This window comes from Hyperoodon ampullatus, assembly GCF_949752795.1.
Source record: "Hyperoodon ampullatus genome assembly, chromosome: 1".
In the NCBI taxonomy this organism is placed as follows: Eukaryota; Metazoa; Chordata; class Mammalia; order Artiodactyla; family Ziphiidae; genus Hyperoodon; species Hyperoodon ampullatus.
In genome coordinates, this window is record NC_136914.1 from 178,215,611 (window position 1) to 178,229,207 (window position 13,597).

A 13,597-nucleotide genomic window follows, 5' to 3' on the forward strand; every position below is an offset into this window, starting at 1 on the left:
AAAAAGTTAAGTTCTATTCTTACTGCACAGCATAATTGAATTAGTCGGTGTACTTGGATGCAGACAATAGAATCCTCTCTAGTTAGTTTAAGTAGAAAAGGAAATGATTAAATTTTTAAAGGATATTAAGTGGCCCTGAGACTCTCTTAAGAAGGCCAGGAATCAGGCCTGAGGACTATGTGGCCAGGGAATAACCCAAATTATAATACAGCCCAGCTCGAATGGAAATCCTATTGCTCCCCTCCTAAGTATGGACCTCCAGACTTCTCCACTGTAGCTGTGCAAAAGCTAGTGACCCCAGAACCTCTGTCATTGCTGCCTCTGAGATCTGGAGGCCTGTGCCGCCACCCTGCTTAGAGTGGATCTTTGGAGGCCTCTACCCTGATCATCACTTGTTTCTAGGTTGAAATTTCATATGGATTGGTAAAGCATTGCTTATGCCCTATTTGCAAAGGCAAGCTTCTGGCTTCTACCATGAGGGAAGTACAGATAAGGTGAGAACAGCCCCTAAACACACACACACACACTGGAAGGAGTGTGTCCAAGTTGCTGGTTAGCCAAAAACACGATAAATATTCACTATAATACTTCAGAATAAATTCTAGGAATTACAGAGTTAACTGTAAAGAAGGGGGCCCTAAAAAGACTGGGAGAAGATACAGGCAAATATTGAACCAATCTTGAGACAAGGAAAGACTTCCTGAGCATAAAAGCAATAGAAGAAATCACAAAGGAACAGACCAATAGATTCAGCTACTTAAAAATCTAATCCTTCTTACATCAAGCAAACCATGAACTATTTGACTGATCACCCCATGTGGCACTTGCCTCCTTTAAAATACACACGTGTAAGGCCAAAGTCAACTGAATAAAATATATTTGGAAAGTCATCAGACATCACACAATTTGAGTCCAAAGGAAACTATTTCAGTCCTCTCAGATTGCCTAAAAACCAGCTCTGTTCTACTCCAGAGGATTATTTATATTTCTAAAGAAGAAGCTCTTGTTTTTCCCAGTCTCTTAAGAATTGCTCTTACATATTAGGAAAGTTTGTTTATTTTTATTGTCCAAATTACTTTCTGCCTTTTAGAGGAATTTAAGTTAATCCATGTCTAGACTTATGAGATTCTTTTAATTAGAAAAAGAAGTGACTTTGTCAAAATGTTGATTTTTCCTGCAGTTCCCTCAGCTGTTTATAAGGTTATAGCTGAATGTATTATTGCTAAAGTGGAGACCAATGTGGGGCGGTTAAAAGGAATCCTCTTTATTCCTTTTCTTTACAGCTACTGGAGAACGCTGGGACTCGGCTTTTGTGGCTAGCTGGGCTCTGACAAGCGCTTTTTACTGACAATATAAAATATATGTTTTTTGATTCCTTGTCAGATTTCAAATGTATCGTTCAGATGATAGTAAACTTAATCTTCAAGGAAAATGAGGAAAGAAGAGCAGATCAGGGTCTTGACACAGAGATGTGCTGATGTATGTGAGGCTGGTTGTCTGAGCCTAGAGCAGTGCAGATGTGGGGGGACATATCCCACACGCTGACCCACTCACTCCGTGGTAGGTGAGGGGATAAACAATATCCCACAGATGTGGAGGAGATAAAGAAGGGCTATCTGATCAATGTGATCTTAATTGTTTTGGAGTTTGTGATCTAAGATTAAGCAAAAAAGGGTACTTGTAAGCAGATATGAAAACCACGGTCTATTCCCAGCCAGTAGTTTCCATCCTGTGCATTTCTACCCCTGTAAGCCCACCAACACCCATTTCATCGCAAAACACAGAAAAAGTCAGAAAATTTTATTCTGGCATCTATATGCCAAGCACTTTGAATAAGTAACAGGAAAATAATTTTGTTGTTGACAACACTTTTTTCAAGATGACAGGTGTGGTGGATGAAAGATGGTGCAAATTCTAATCTGAGTTGGCTCTAGCTTTGACCAATAGAAGGTAGTAGAAATGTTTACCTTAGAACATCCAAGGCTGAGCTTTAAGAGAGCTGCAGCTTCTGCTTTCAAGTGTTGGGAATGTTCCCTCTTGGAATCCAATTGCCATACTGTGAGAAGCCCAAGCAAGTGGAGAGGCCACATGAAGGGGAGCTGGGTGGCTCCAGTTCAGCTCCCAGCAGAGGCACAGCACCAACAGCCAACCATGTGAGTAAACCGTCTTGGACATTTCATCCTCCTGATGCCGATAAGGCCAGCTGACACCATGTAGAGCAGAGGAACCACATGGCTGAGCCCAACGAACCCAAAGAACTGTGACAGAGATAATAAATACTTGTTGTTATGTTAAACCAGTGAGTTTTGGGGTGGTTTATGCAGCAATAGGTAATCAAAATAGCGAGTCCTGATCAAATGACTGGAGGACCCTTTGTTTCCTGAGCAGTGTGTCAAGTTTACATGTGTTAGTGTAAAATTCAGACCTGGCTTAGAGCCAAAGTCATATGGTAATAAAAGTTTGATAGAATTGCTTAGGGTGAAAGATACTGGAGGGAGAGGAATAAGGGCAAAAAAAGAAAAAAAAAGAGAGAAAGAGAATGAGAAAGGAAGAGAAAGATAGATGGATAGAAAGAGATAGAGAGAGAAGCTCTCCCCCATCCCTTCTGGTGGCAGGTTAGCAGAGAAGGGAGTTGGAGCAAGAAACACTAGGTCATTCGCTATGGTGGGTAATATGCAAAGCTCTTCTTCATTGCCCCTACACAATCTTCATTAAAGTCTACATTACTTACAAATGCTTCTGCGCAAGTGCAGCAGTCAGACACAGTGGCTGCCTACAGTTATTCCAGAGCCACAGGACAAGAAGGCAGAGTGCAGGGCACAGGCAATAGGCAGCATCTCATCTTGTCAGCTGCCCTGTGAGATAGGTATCATTCAGCTCATCGGCAGATGAGCAAATCGATGCTTTGAGATGTGATGTTTCCTAAGTAGTGCAGCATAAAAGTGACAGCAGCGGGATGATTCACCTCTAATACCATTCTCTCTAATACCATTGCTTGAATTCTTTCCACCTCACCTTGTTTTCTGTGCCTCCTCTCATCTTTTACTGTTCATATAAGCAATCTTCAAGACTTAAACAAGGGTTTCATATGCCTTTTATCCCTTGGTTTCTCAAGCCTTTTATTCTCTATAAATGCAATGCCCTAGTAGTATTTAAATGTTGTTTGAGAGGCTATTAGCCTAATGGCCACATGCATAGATTCTGGAGCCAGACTACGTTGGTTCACAGCTCATGTCTATCACTTACTGACTTTCTGAAATTCGGCAAGTTCTGTAACCTTTCTTGTGCCTCTGTTTCCTCATTGGTAAAATGGGGATGATATTTTTTTTTTTTTTTTTTTTTTTTTTTTTTGCGGTACGCGGGCCTCTCACTGCTGTGGCCTCTCCCGTTGCGGAGCACAGGCTCCGGATGCGCAGGCTCAGCGGCCATGGCTCACGGGCCCAGCCGCTCCGCGGCATATGGGATCCTCCCAGACCGGGGCACGAACCCGCATCCCCTGCATCGGCAGGCGGACTCCCAACCACTGCGCCACCAGGGAGGCCCTGGATGATATTTTTTAACCTCTCCAGGTTGTTGAACATTTTCAATGAGTTAATGCCTAAAGTTCTTATGGCAGTACCTAGCACACAGTAAATGCTACGCAAGTATTAGCTATTGTTATTACACTACCCACATTGTAACAGCACCTCTGGAAGATGGGAAACTAAATTTTTCCACTCATTCTGATGTTTATTGCTAGTATTCTTGGTTTGTACTGGAGATGAGAGGAAGCAGGATGCCCTCTCCTTGTTGTGAGCTGCACTGCCTGCTGAAGTGGTCAGCTTGTCCCCAGCAAGTGGACAGTGAATTCTGTCACAGGACAGCAACTGAGGACCCATGAAGAAGTCCATTTAAAACTTCCTTTTTCTTTGTGGGAAGAAAAGAAATAAGCTCCGCTATAATTTAAAGAGACATCAGAAGAGCAAAAAAACAAGCTTATTAAGCAAAAGCTCTAAACAAATTTCTGCATGGCACATCCCACTGCAGGGGGCACGGGTTCAATCCCTGGTTGGGGAACTAAGATCCCACAAGCTGCGTGGTGTGGCCAAGAAAAGAAAAACAAAACAAAAAACAAACAAACATTGCTCTTTACAATCTGACAGCCCTGGGTCTGAATCCTGGTTCTGCCACCTAAGTGTGACTTGGGACAAGACACCAAGCATCCCTGGGGCTCATTTTCCTCATCAGTACAGGATGCAAAAAATCACTGCTATGAGGATGACAAGAGCTAATAATCTATGCAAAGCACCTGCTACCAGCTTTGTTTCTGCTGATACAAGCTCAGGAGAGAGGCACTACTCTTAGTTGTACACGAGGGCATTTGAGGACGGCTGACGGTCCCCATGCTAGAGCATCATACCCTGAGGAAAGGATTTCTTCTGCTCATCCTTACCCCCAGGATGTTTCCACCCTCTGACAGGAGAAGAGAGGAGAGTGGACCAGGAGGCAAGTGGGGGAGGGCGGGGCAGACACCACAACATCTGTGACCTTTGCAGCCCTACAGACTGCGTTTGAGCATCTACACTCCCAGGGAGTTAGGAACCAATGAGACTGCCCCTAAGAGGACCCATGGGACTCTGTACTGAACAGCTGTCCCCCAGAGTCCAGCTGGCGAAGTTTGCCAAGAGCTGGACAGGAGCCGGAGTCTCTTGGTTCTCTGACGACCGGACGCTTTTTTTAAAATTAATTTTTATTGAAGTATAGTTGATTTACAAAGTCATGTTAGTTTCTGCTGTACAGCAAAGTGAATCAGTCATACGTATACATACATCCACTCTTTTTAGATTCTTTTCCCATAGGTCATTACACAGTATTGAGTAGCGTTCCCTGGGCTATACAGTAGGTTCTTATTAGTTATCTATTTTATATATAGTAGTGTGTACATGTCAATTCCAATCTCCCAATTTATCCCTCTCCACCATGAGGACTGGAAGCTTTGAGAAAATCCTGGGTCAGCTCACCCAGCATGGATGTTGGCATCTGTTGGCAAGCAGGAATACTTCCCTGACAGTCTTCAAGGGCCCCGAGCATGGGAGGATGGGCAGAGAGAATGGGGAGGATGCCATGTGAGGACTAAGGCTGCTGACCGGCATGTGGACACAGGGAGGACCCCTTAGGAGATTCACAGAAATAACTGGGTGAGGGGGCAGTGCTCAGAAGGTCTTAGTTTCTGGAACTTCCCTGGTGGTCCAGTGGTTAAGAATCCACCTTCCAATGCAGGGGATGTGGGTTCGATCCCTTGTCGGGGAACTAAGATGACACATGCCTCGGGGTAACCAAGCCCATGCTCCACAACTACTGAGCCCGCGTGCCACAACTAAAACCCAACTCAGCCAAAAATAAAATAAATAATTTTTTTAAAAAAATAGAAAGTCTTAGTTTCTAGAATGAAGTGGGTAAGGCTTAAGCAACCATAATTTGATCAATAAAGTAAGTGACCTTATTTTGTAGCAATGGGCTTGTGATATTGGTGACATTATAAAATTGTACAAATGCACCTCTTTGGCTGAGTGAGGTCCAGTCATTTATTTATTAATCAATAATTTACTCAATCATTCTTTCAATAACACAATTTCTGAGTATATTGTCTGTGTCAGGCCCTCCTGTAGGTGTTAGGGACACAGGCTCTAACAAGCAAAAAGAAAAAAGGACAAAACACCTCTCTCAACTTGCTAATAACAGATGCCTAGGAGTAGCAATGGCTTCATTCTAAAAGCAAGTAGCTCTGCTTACAAATGTCTCCTGTATCAAAGGCACTTACCTTAAAAAGACATGGTCTAAGCTCTAAACAGATTCCCAAGAGCATGACAACTATATCTAAAACTATAGCATATTTCAAACATTATTTATACAGAACAGAACATTAATTAAGCATTAATTAAACAGAATGTGAAGGACATTAGCATAGATACCCTGTCTTTATATGTATATATACATATATGTATGTATTTCTACAGAGACACACATATGTAATCCTAATAAGATCTGCTGTTCCAAATGACCAGACTGTCTGCTGAGTCACATTCAGAGAAAACACAAATGGACATGGATGCCTTAAATGGTGATACTTATTGAGGGCTTACTATGTGCCAGGCATTGTTCTGAGATCTTTACATGTAAAAATTAGTACAAGCATCAGGACAACCTTATGCAGTAGGTACTGTTATTATCCTCATTTTACAGATGATGAAATTAAGGCTCAGGGAAACAGAGTCACAAAGCCAGTAAGAAGCAAAGCCAAAATTTAAGCCCAGGAAACTGGGCTCCAGAGTCTGTGTTATTACCCCTACCATCATATTTCTTAATCTATCTAATGTGCATCTTTAGGACTTTTTTTTTTTTTTTTTTTTTTTTGCGGTACGCGGGCCTCTCACTGTTGTGGCCTCTCCCGTTGCGGAGCACAGGCTCCAGACACGCAGGCTCAGTGGCCATGGCTCACAGGCCCAGCCGCTCCGTGGCATGTGGGATCTTCCCGGACCGGGGCACGAACCCGTGTCCCCTGCATCGGCAGGCGGACTCTCAACCACTGCGCCACCAGGGAAGCCCCACCTTCAGGATTTTTTAAGGGGCAGTCTAAGGGTCTTAAAATATCAGATTCTCAGAAATCCTCTCTAGGTTATGTTCCCTCTCCCTAAATGTCCATGTCACAGACGCAGCTGAACACTGCCCCTGCTCAGGACATGCTCCTGACTCTCCCTGCTACCCACACTCCTCTTCCACAGCCCCTTCCCTCCTCCTATCCCTCCGCCCACACCCACCACGAAGCTTTCTCTGCCCGAAGTGGAGGCCAAAGCATCCACTCCTGCCTTCAAGGTAACCCTAGGCCACTTCACGATGACTGCATCCCCTCAAGACCAACGGACAGCCTTTGCTCCTATGAAAGGAGTACACAGAGGCCAATGGAAATACGTTCTTACCCTGCTCCGACCACTTTTTTTCAAAATTTATCGTGGGAAATCTCTCATAAAAAAATTCTCTGCTACATTATATATACGTGTGTGTTATTTGTACACACATGTATATATAACTATATATATGTACATATAGTTCAAAAACGCATGTTCTTTGGTGTGACAGTGGAATTGTGGTCATGTCTTTTTGAAACTTCATTATCTGTTTGGAGATAGAACTAAAATATTCACAGGTAAGTTTTGTATTTACCATAAATACTCCAGTTTAGAAAACCTGTTGAGAGCAAGGACTAGATGAAGTAAGAGTGGAAAATGTTAAAAAAAAAAAAATTATGGAAGCTGACTGAAGAGAAGAACAAGATTTTCTCTACTTTTGGTGTGACAGAAATTTTCCATAAAAAAGCTTCTGGTGCTCAGAAAAAGATAAATGAGGAGAACTTGAAGAAGTGAGATAACAATTGGTCTGAATATGAGAGCTGTCTTCAATTTTTTAAAATTCATCGTAACCAACACTGATTATCAACACAGTCCAGGTATTGGATGAGCCCAGCAGCTACAGCAAGAAAGGTCAGTCTCTGCCCCAAAGGGCTTGCAAACAACAAAAACATTGCATATCCTGTTCCACTCATTATTTCTTTTTCCTAGACATGTAAAGTCAAGGAGGGCCACTTGGAGGACGTGATACTTGAGATGGGTCTGGAAGGATGAGTAGGAATTGCTAAGGAAGGTGGGAAGGAGGGAGAAAATATTTCTGGGGATGTCACAAGGAGGTCAGCTCACACTTGAGTCTTCAGAGCGTTTCCCTGTGGCCAGTGGGAGAAGCTGTGAGGACACAGATGTCGGTTTAAATCCTGGGAAAGACCTTCACTAGCAGGGCTGCGTGGAGGGACAGTGAGCCGTCCCTGAGGTTCAGGGGGACCCCCCCTACTCCACGTGAGCCTGGTAAGAGGAAACAACCAACTCTCAGGGGTTTAATAGGAGAGCTTGGAACATTAACTGGGGAAGGGAGTGCGGATTATATCCTTATTCATATAAAAACATTTGTCACAGTCAGCACTGCAATACTAGGGACACAGGGCTGAAAAAATAAGCCTTAATCTCACAATCACATGAAACTAGGTGGGAATCAGGACTGTGTAGCCTCCTCTTTGTAATAAGAGTAAGAGCAATAATAATAATTATATTTATATGATTTTATATAAATTCTTTTCTTTCCAAATAGGGCTCCTGTGACCCTGCTTTCCATCAATCACTGGACCATGAGCCCCGGGCTGCAGCCAGCCCCCTGTTCCTCACTGCTGATGGCACCAGTCTCTCAGGAGCACCAAGGACTGCTCACAGGGACACAGACACCCACAAATGGAGACTCACATCACCCGCCAGGCTCTCATCACCCCCAAAAGGCAGCTTTTTTAGAACATCAAACTTACGTGATCTCAGTTGGGAGTTTGCTGTTAAAAGGAAGAATAATACTTTCTGAACAACCGGAGACACAAGAGACTTCAAAGCAAACATTTAAAGGAAACAGTGGAACTAGAACCTCTTTTGGGTGGTGCCTCCTGCCTACTAGTTGGGTGACATTGGTCAAGTCATTGTAACTTTCTGGGCTTCTGTTTCTTCACCTGTAACAAAGGCTAGAATCCTACTTTTCTGCAGGAGGATAACACATGTGAAATGTGTTATATGTAAATGTTCCATGTAAACATATAAATGTTATAGGGTTATATATTTAGAAAATAACATTTATTAATTTCGAGTCACCATGGATAACTGGACAAAGGTCCATTGGCACCAGTTCTGTGAAGATAAGAATTGTGTCTCCTGGATCATTGTGTCAAGTTCAGAGCCTGGAACTGAGTACCTGCTCAATAAATACTTGTTGACTAAATGGGTCGAGCCAAGTTGAGCTGCCACAGAAATTTAATTTAGGGGCTGGAGGCACACACCATTCCTCCCGGGCCACTATCTCTCCCTTCATCTCTCTCCTCGTACCCCTCCCCCTCAGCATCTCTGTGCCCCAGGCCATCTTCACAGACAGCTGTGTGGTCTCTGTAGGAGACATCCCTGTGCTCTGGGACTGCCAGGGGGCACCTGGGGGCTTTCCTGCGAAGAGGACAGCAGCGCAGGCCCCACTCCCTGCAGCTGCAGGGAGCCTGGACTGCCCAGACATAGGCGCCCACAGGCACCGCGAGCAGCACGGCACACAGGATCACCGTGGTGTGCAGGAGGCGCTCCCGTCCCTCCAGCCCGCTGTGGTCTCGGCCCGTCACAAAGACCACACACCGGCCCTGGCGTGGGGGCTGGCGCCCCAGGCTAAGGCAGACCTCATATTTTGTGCCAGGGAGGAGATCATCCACCAAGTATGTGCTGATTCCTGGGCCGACATGAACGACCTCCTTCCTGCGGGCTTCATCCGACCCAATGTAGAGGGTGAACCACTTCTCAGGGGTGTCGGGCGCCACAAACCATTCCAGCATGATCCCACGCACTGTCTGCTTAACCACCCGCAGGTCAATGTAGGCATTGCCCTCTGAAGTGGAGAAAAGAGAATGGAGTGTGGGCGGGGCCTGGGCAGGCTGGACGTGGAGGGAGATGACACAGGTGCTCCTGCCAATGGAGTTGGAGGCTACACAGGTGTAACTGCCCCTGTCTACCAGGTGGGCAGCAGGTATGACCAGCTCCGACAGAGCAGCATCTTCTGCAGTAGACGAGGTCAACACTGGGTAGAGAGACAGCAAAACAGCTCAGGTAGACATTTCTCTGATAGACAGTCAGCTGGATAATCAGTGTCCAGCAATGCCAGTTTTTTGTTAAAAGGTGGTGGCGAGCATTTATTAAGTATGTACTAGGTGCCAGGTGTTGCCTCTCAGCAATCCTGTAAGGTAAGCACCCAAATTTTACACATGGGAAGTTGGGGACTAGAGTGATTAAGCAACTTGCCTATAGTGAGAATCGTTCAGGGGTGTCGATTGATCTGGAACCTAGTTCTTCTGTCTATGAAGACCACACTCTTTTTTTTTTTTTTTTGCAGTAGATGGGCCTCTCATTGTTGTGGCCTCTCCCATTGCGGAGCACAGGCTCTGGATGCCCAGGCTCAGCGGCCATGGCTCACGGGCCCAGCCGCTCTGCAGCATGTGGGATCTTCCCGGACCGGAGCACGAACCCTTGTCCCCTGCATCGGCAAGCGGACTCTCAACCACTGCGCCACCAGGGAAGCCCAAGACCACACTCTTTTAACTTCACTAGCTCCTCCCACCAAATGACCTTAGCCTCTCTGAGCTAACATGTGGTTTCCAGGAGATCTCTAACAACAGTGTGATTGTACAATACTGTGAGCTTCAGGAAATGCCTTTTTACCTCCCGGATGTAGAGTGGCTCAGAGCCTGGAGCCAAGTGCCTGGATTCTATCCATTACTAAATATATGGTCTTGGATGAGTTGCTTAGATTCTCTTGGCCTCAATTTTCTCATCAGTAAAATGGGATGGTAACAGTATTTACTCCGTAAGTTTGATAGTAAGTGCTCAGTAAGTGTTAGCTGTTATTATTACTGAGAGAATGGATCTAACGTGGTACCAAAGAGAATGATAATAGAACATCACAAAAGATAACATCTGGATGCATCTCATCATTATCAAAGAGGCTACGACAACAGATCCTATGTTTCTCCTTCATTGGTATTTAACCTCAAGCCAATAAGATGTAATCAAATGATAGGAAAAAGCCAAAATTTCAGCTAATTAAGTATTTTTTAATCATCCAGATGTTTGTCACCATATATAACAAATATCTGGGTGACTGATTGTACTTCTCAAGTTTCACTTAGATATTTCTAGTTGTCTTCTAGATAGCGTCAAGATACTTCTAAAGAGGCCATCCTCGGCTTTGTGATGTACCCCAACGCTGAAGGGTGGCATTAAAGGTGATTTCAGCTGAGGTGTGATAACAGAGCATGAACTTCAGGAAATGAGATGCAGGTTAGAATCCCAGCGGTAGGGCCCACGAAGGTCTCTCCCTCTCCCTGGGTCCCAGTGTGGCAACTTCAAGCCAATAAGGTCTGATCAACACAGCGGTAGGAAGTGCAAAATTCAGTCAATATCTAGGACTTCCCAACCTTGCCTGGTAAGAGTTAGCTGGGGGGTAGGCAATGTCAGAGGGAGGAAACACTTGTTAAAATACATTCTCTCAGGCCCTCCCCTGGACTAATGGAATCAAGTCTCCAGGGAAAGACCTGAAAATTTTATTTGAAACAAGCACCCCAGGTGAGTCTGCTCAGACAAGTTTAAGAAGTAAGTAATAGGGCTTCCCTGGTGGTGCAGTGGTTGAGAGTCCGCCTGCCAATGCAGGGGACACGGGTTCGTGCCCCGGTCCGGGAAGATCCCACATGCCATGGAGTGGCTGGGCCCGTGAGCCATGGCTGCTGAGCCTGCACGTCCGGAGCCTGTGCTCCACAACGGGAAGAGGCCACAACAGTGAGAGGCCCACGTACCGCAAAAAAAAAAAAAAAAGTAATAGATAATCTCTAGAATCAGTTCTAGTCAGAAATTCTCTGATTTAAAAATACACAGTATGGTGTTTTGCATCTAGAAGGCTTTCAAAGAATATATGTGTTCATATACAATTCTATAATATTTATATCAATACAATATGTTAATTCATATATATTAACATCTTACATCCTATCAAGATCTGTAAGCAACAAATATACAAATATATATATATGCAACAAATATGTATGTAATATATATTTACATCTTGCTTCCTATACAGACCTGTATGCAAAAATATATAAATATATATTATACATATATGTGTGTAACAAATATATATTATATCGATAGATAGATCTGTATGCAACAAATATATAAATATATATTATATGGAGTACATATATTTACATCTTATGTCCTATAGAGATCTGTATGCAACCATGTAAAATAATGCCAATAGGGAGTTCCCTGGCAGCCTCGTGGTTAGGATTCTGGGCTTTCACTGAGTCGCATGACCTAATAATAAAATAATGCCAATAGTGGAACACTGTCTCGGAATTTTTTCTGTCATGGTGAGTATAATTCAGGTCTGTCCCAGTCTTACCTGCACCCCTCCTTCATGATTGACCCAATTTAGAACTTCTCTATTGAGGGCAGTGTTGCTACAGACCTCCCCAACCACCCCACCCCCACCCAGATACGTGGAGAGGGTGCAGGCACTTACCATCAAATTCCCTCCACGTGCTCAGGGGATAAGTCCAGGCAATAGTTGGTGAGGGGCTAGCCTGTACCAAGCATCGCAGGGTCACATTCTGTCCCACCCGGATGCTGACATTGGCACTGGGGGTTGAGATCTGTGGTTTCATGCAAGCACTGAGCTCTGTTTCGTGAAAAAGCTGCCCTGCCTTGGAGAGAGGACCTCGACACATGAGGTAGGGATTCACCAGCACTACTGGAAGACTGATGGACTTTACAAACTGGACAAGTCCCCTTAGGCGACAGTCACATAACCAGGGGTTGTCGTGCAGCGCCAGCACCATGCTGGAGAGAATCTCGGCCTCACAGCCAGGCTGCCGGTGTTTCTGGTAGGCTGGCCAGTTCAAGAAGACACTCTTGGCTACAACTGTAAGCCTATTGGAGGATAGGTCAAGGTAGGTCAGGTTGACCAAGAACTGAAGAGCCAGTTCAGGGAGTGCATCAATCCTGTTGTGTTTGAGGTCCAAGACCCGCAGGAGCGGAGTGGCACGGAACGCTGTCCATGGTACTGAACGGAGTTTGTTCCCCTCCAGTCTCAGCTCTTTCAGTTCTGACAGGTGCTCCAGGGCTCCTAGATGCATCACAGTGACATTGTTAAAATTGAGCCAAAGGTACTCCAAGGTGCTCATGTTGATGAAAGACCCTCGGGGCAGTTCAAATAAGGGTGAATTTTCAATTCTCACTTGCTTGAACTCTTCAGGAAGTTTCCTTGGGATCTTTCCCAAAGTGATAGACATGCACTGCAGAGTCCTGTACAAAAAACCAGAACAGCTTTGAGATGTACATCAGGAAACTGGGAAGTAGGATCAGGCTTATCCTGGCATTAGACTTATGAATTAGAAGGGAAAAAAATGTGATTCTCTTGAAATACAAGAGTTAGACCCATTTTGGTAACAGCGCACAGTTTATCAAAGTCCAGCACCAGTTAGAGGGAATCTCACAGAGATTTTGCTGATTTCCTGCCAAATGCTGGCCTGCTCCCACTTCACACCATCCCCAAAGAAAGCCCATCCCCTACAAGCTTCTGGGGTCTTGTTAGCCCAGCGCACCTGCCAAAACTCTCCTCTGAGCAAGTACATCCTGGCAGACAGGATGGCTGAGCTGCATGTGAATCCAGAAAGACCAGAACTAGCAAGAAATAGTGAGAAACTGAAGCCATATTCTTCTGTAAGAAACTACCTTATGAGTTTTTGAATAAGTATAGTCCAAGCTTCCGAGTGGCAAATCCTATTATTGGTAATCCATAATGATGTAGGTCAGCACAGCTACAGCAAAGCCCCTGGATGCTCTGAGGTCTGTTATGGCCCAGATCACAAGCGCAATAAGAACCCAGAAGAGAGGGGCTTCCCTGGTGGCGCAGTGGTTGAGGGTCTGCCTGCCGATGCAGGGGACACGGGTTTGTG

At 44.8% G+C, this 13,597-nt stretch overlaps 1 protein-coding gene across 1 annotated transcript; it reads right to left on the bottom strand.

Annotated features, from left to right (window-relative positions):
* Positions 1-8,875: 8,875 nt before the first annotated feature.
* LRIT2 (leucine rich repeat, Ig-like and transmembrane domains 2) lies at positions 8,876-13,353 on the bottom strand (the record flags this gene model as incomplete). The annotated part of the gene is made up of 3 exons (XM_079711664.1): positions 8,876-9,669; positions 12,163-12,944; positions 13,244-13,353. 3 exons carry the CDS (start codon positions 13,351-13,353, stop codon positions 8,876-8,878), a joined length of 1,686 nt encoding a protein of 561 aa, XP_079567790.1.
* Positions 13,354-13,597: the final 244 nt, after the last annotated feature.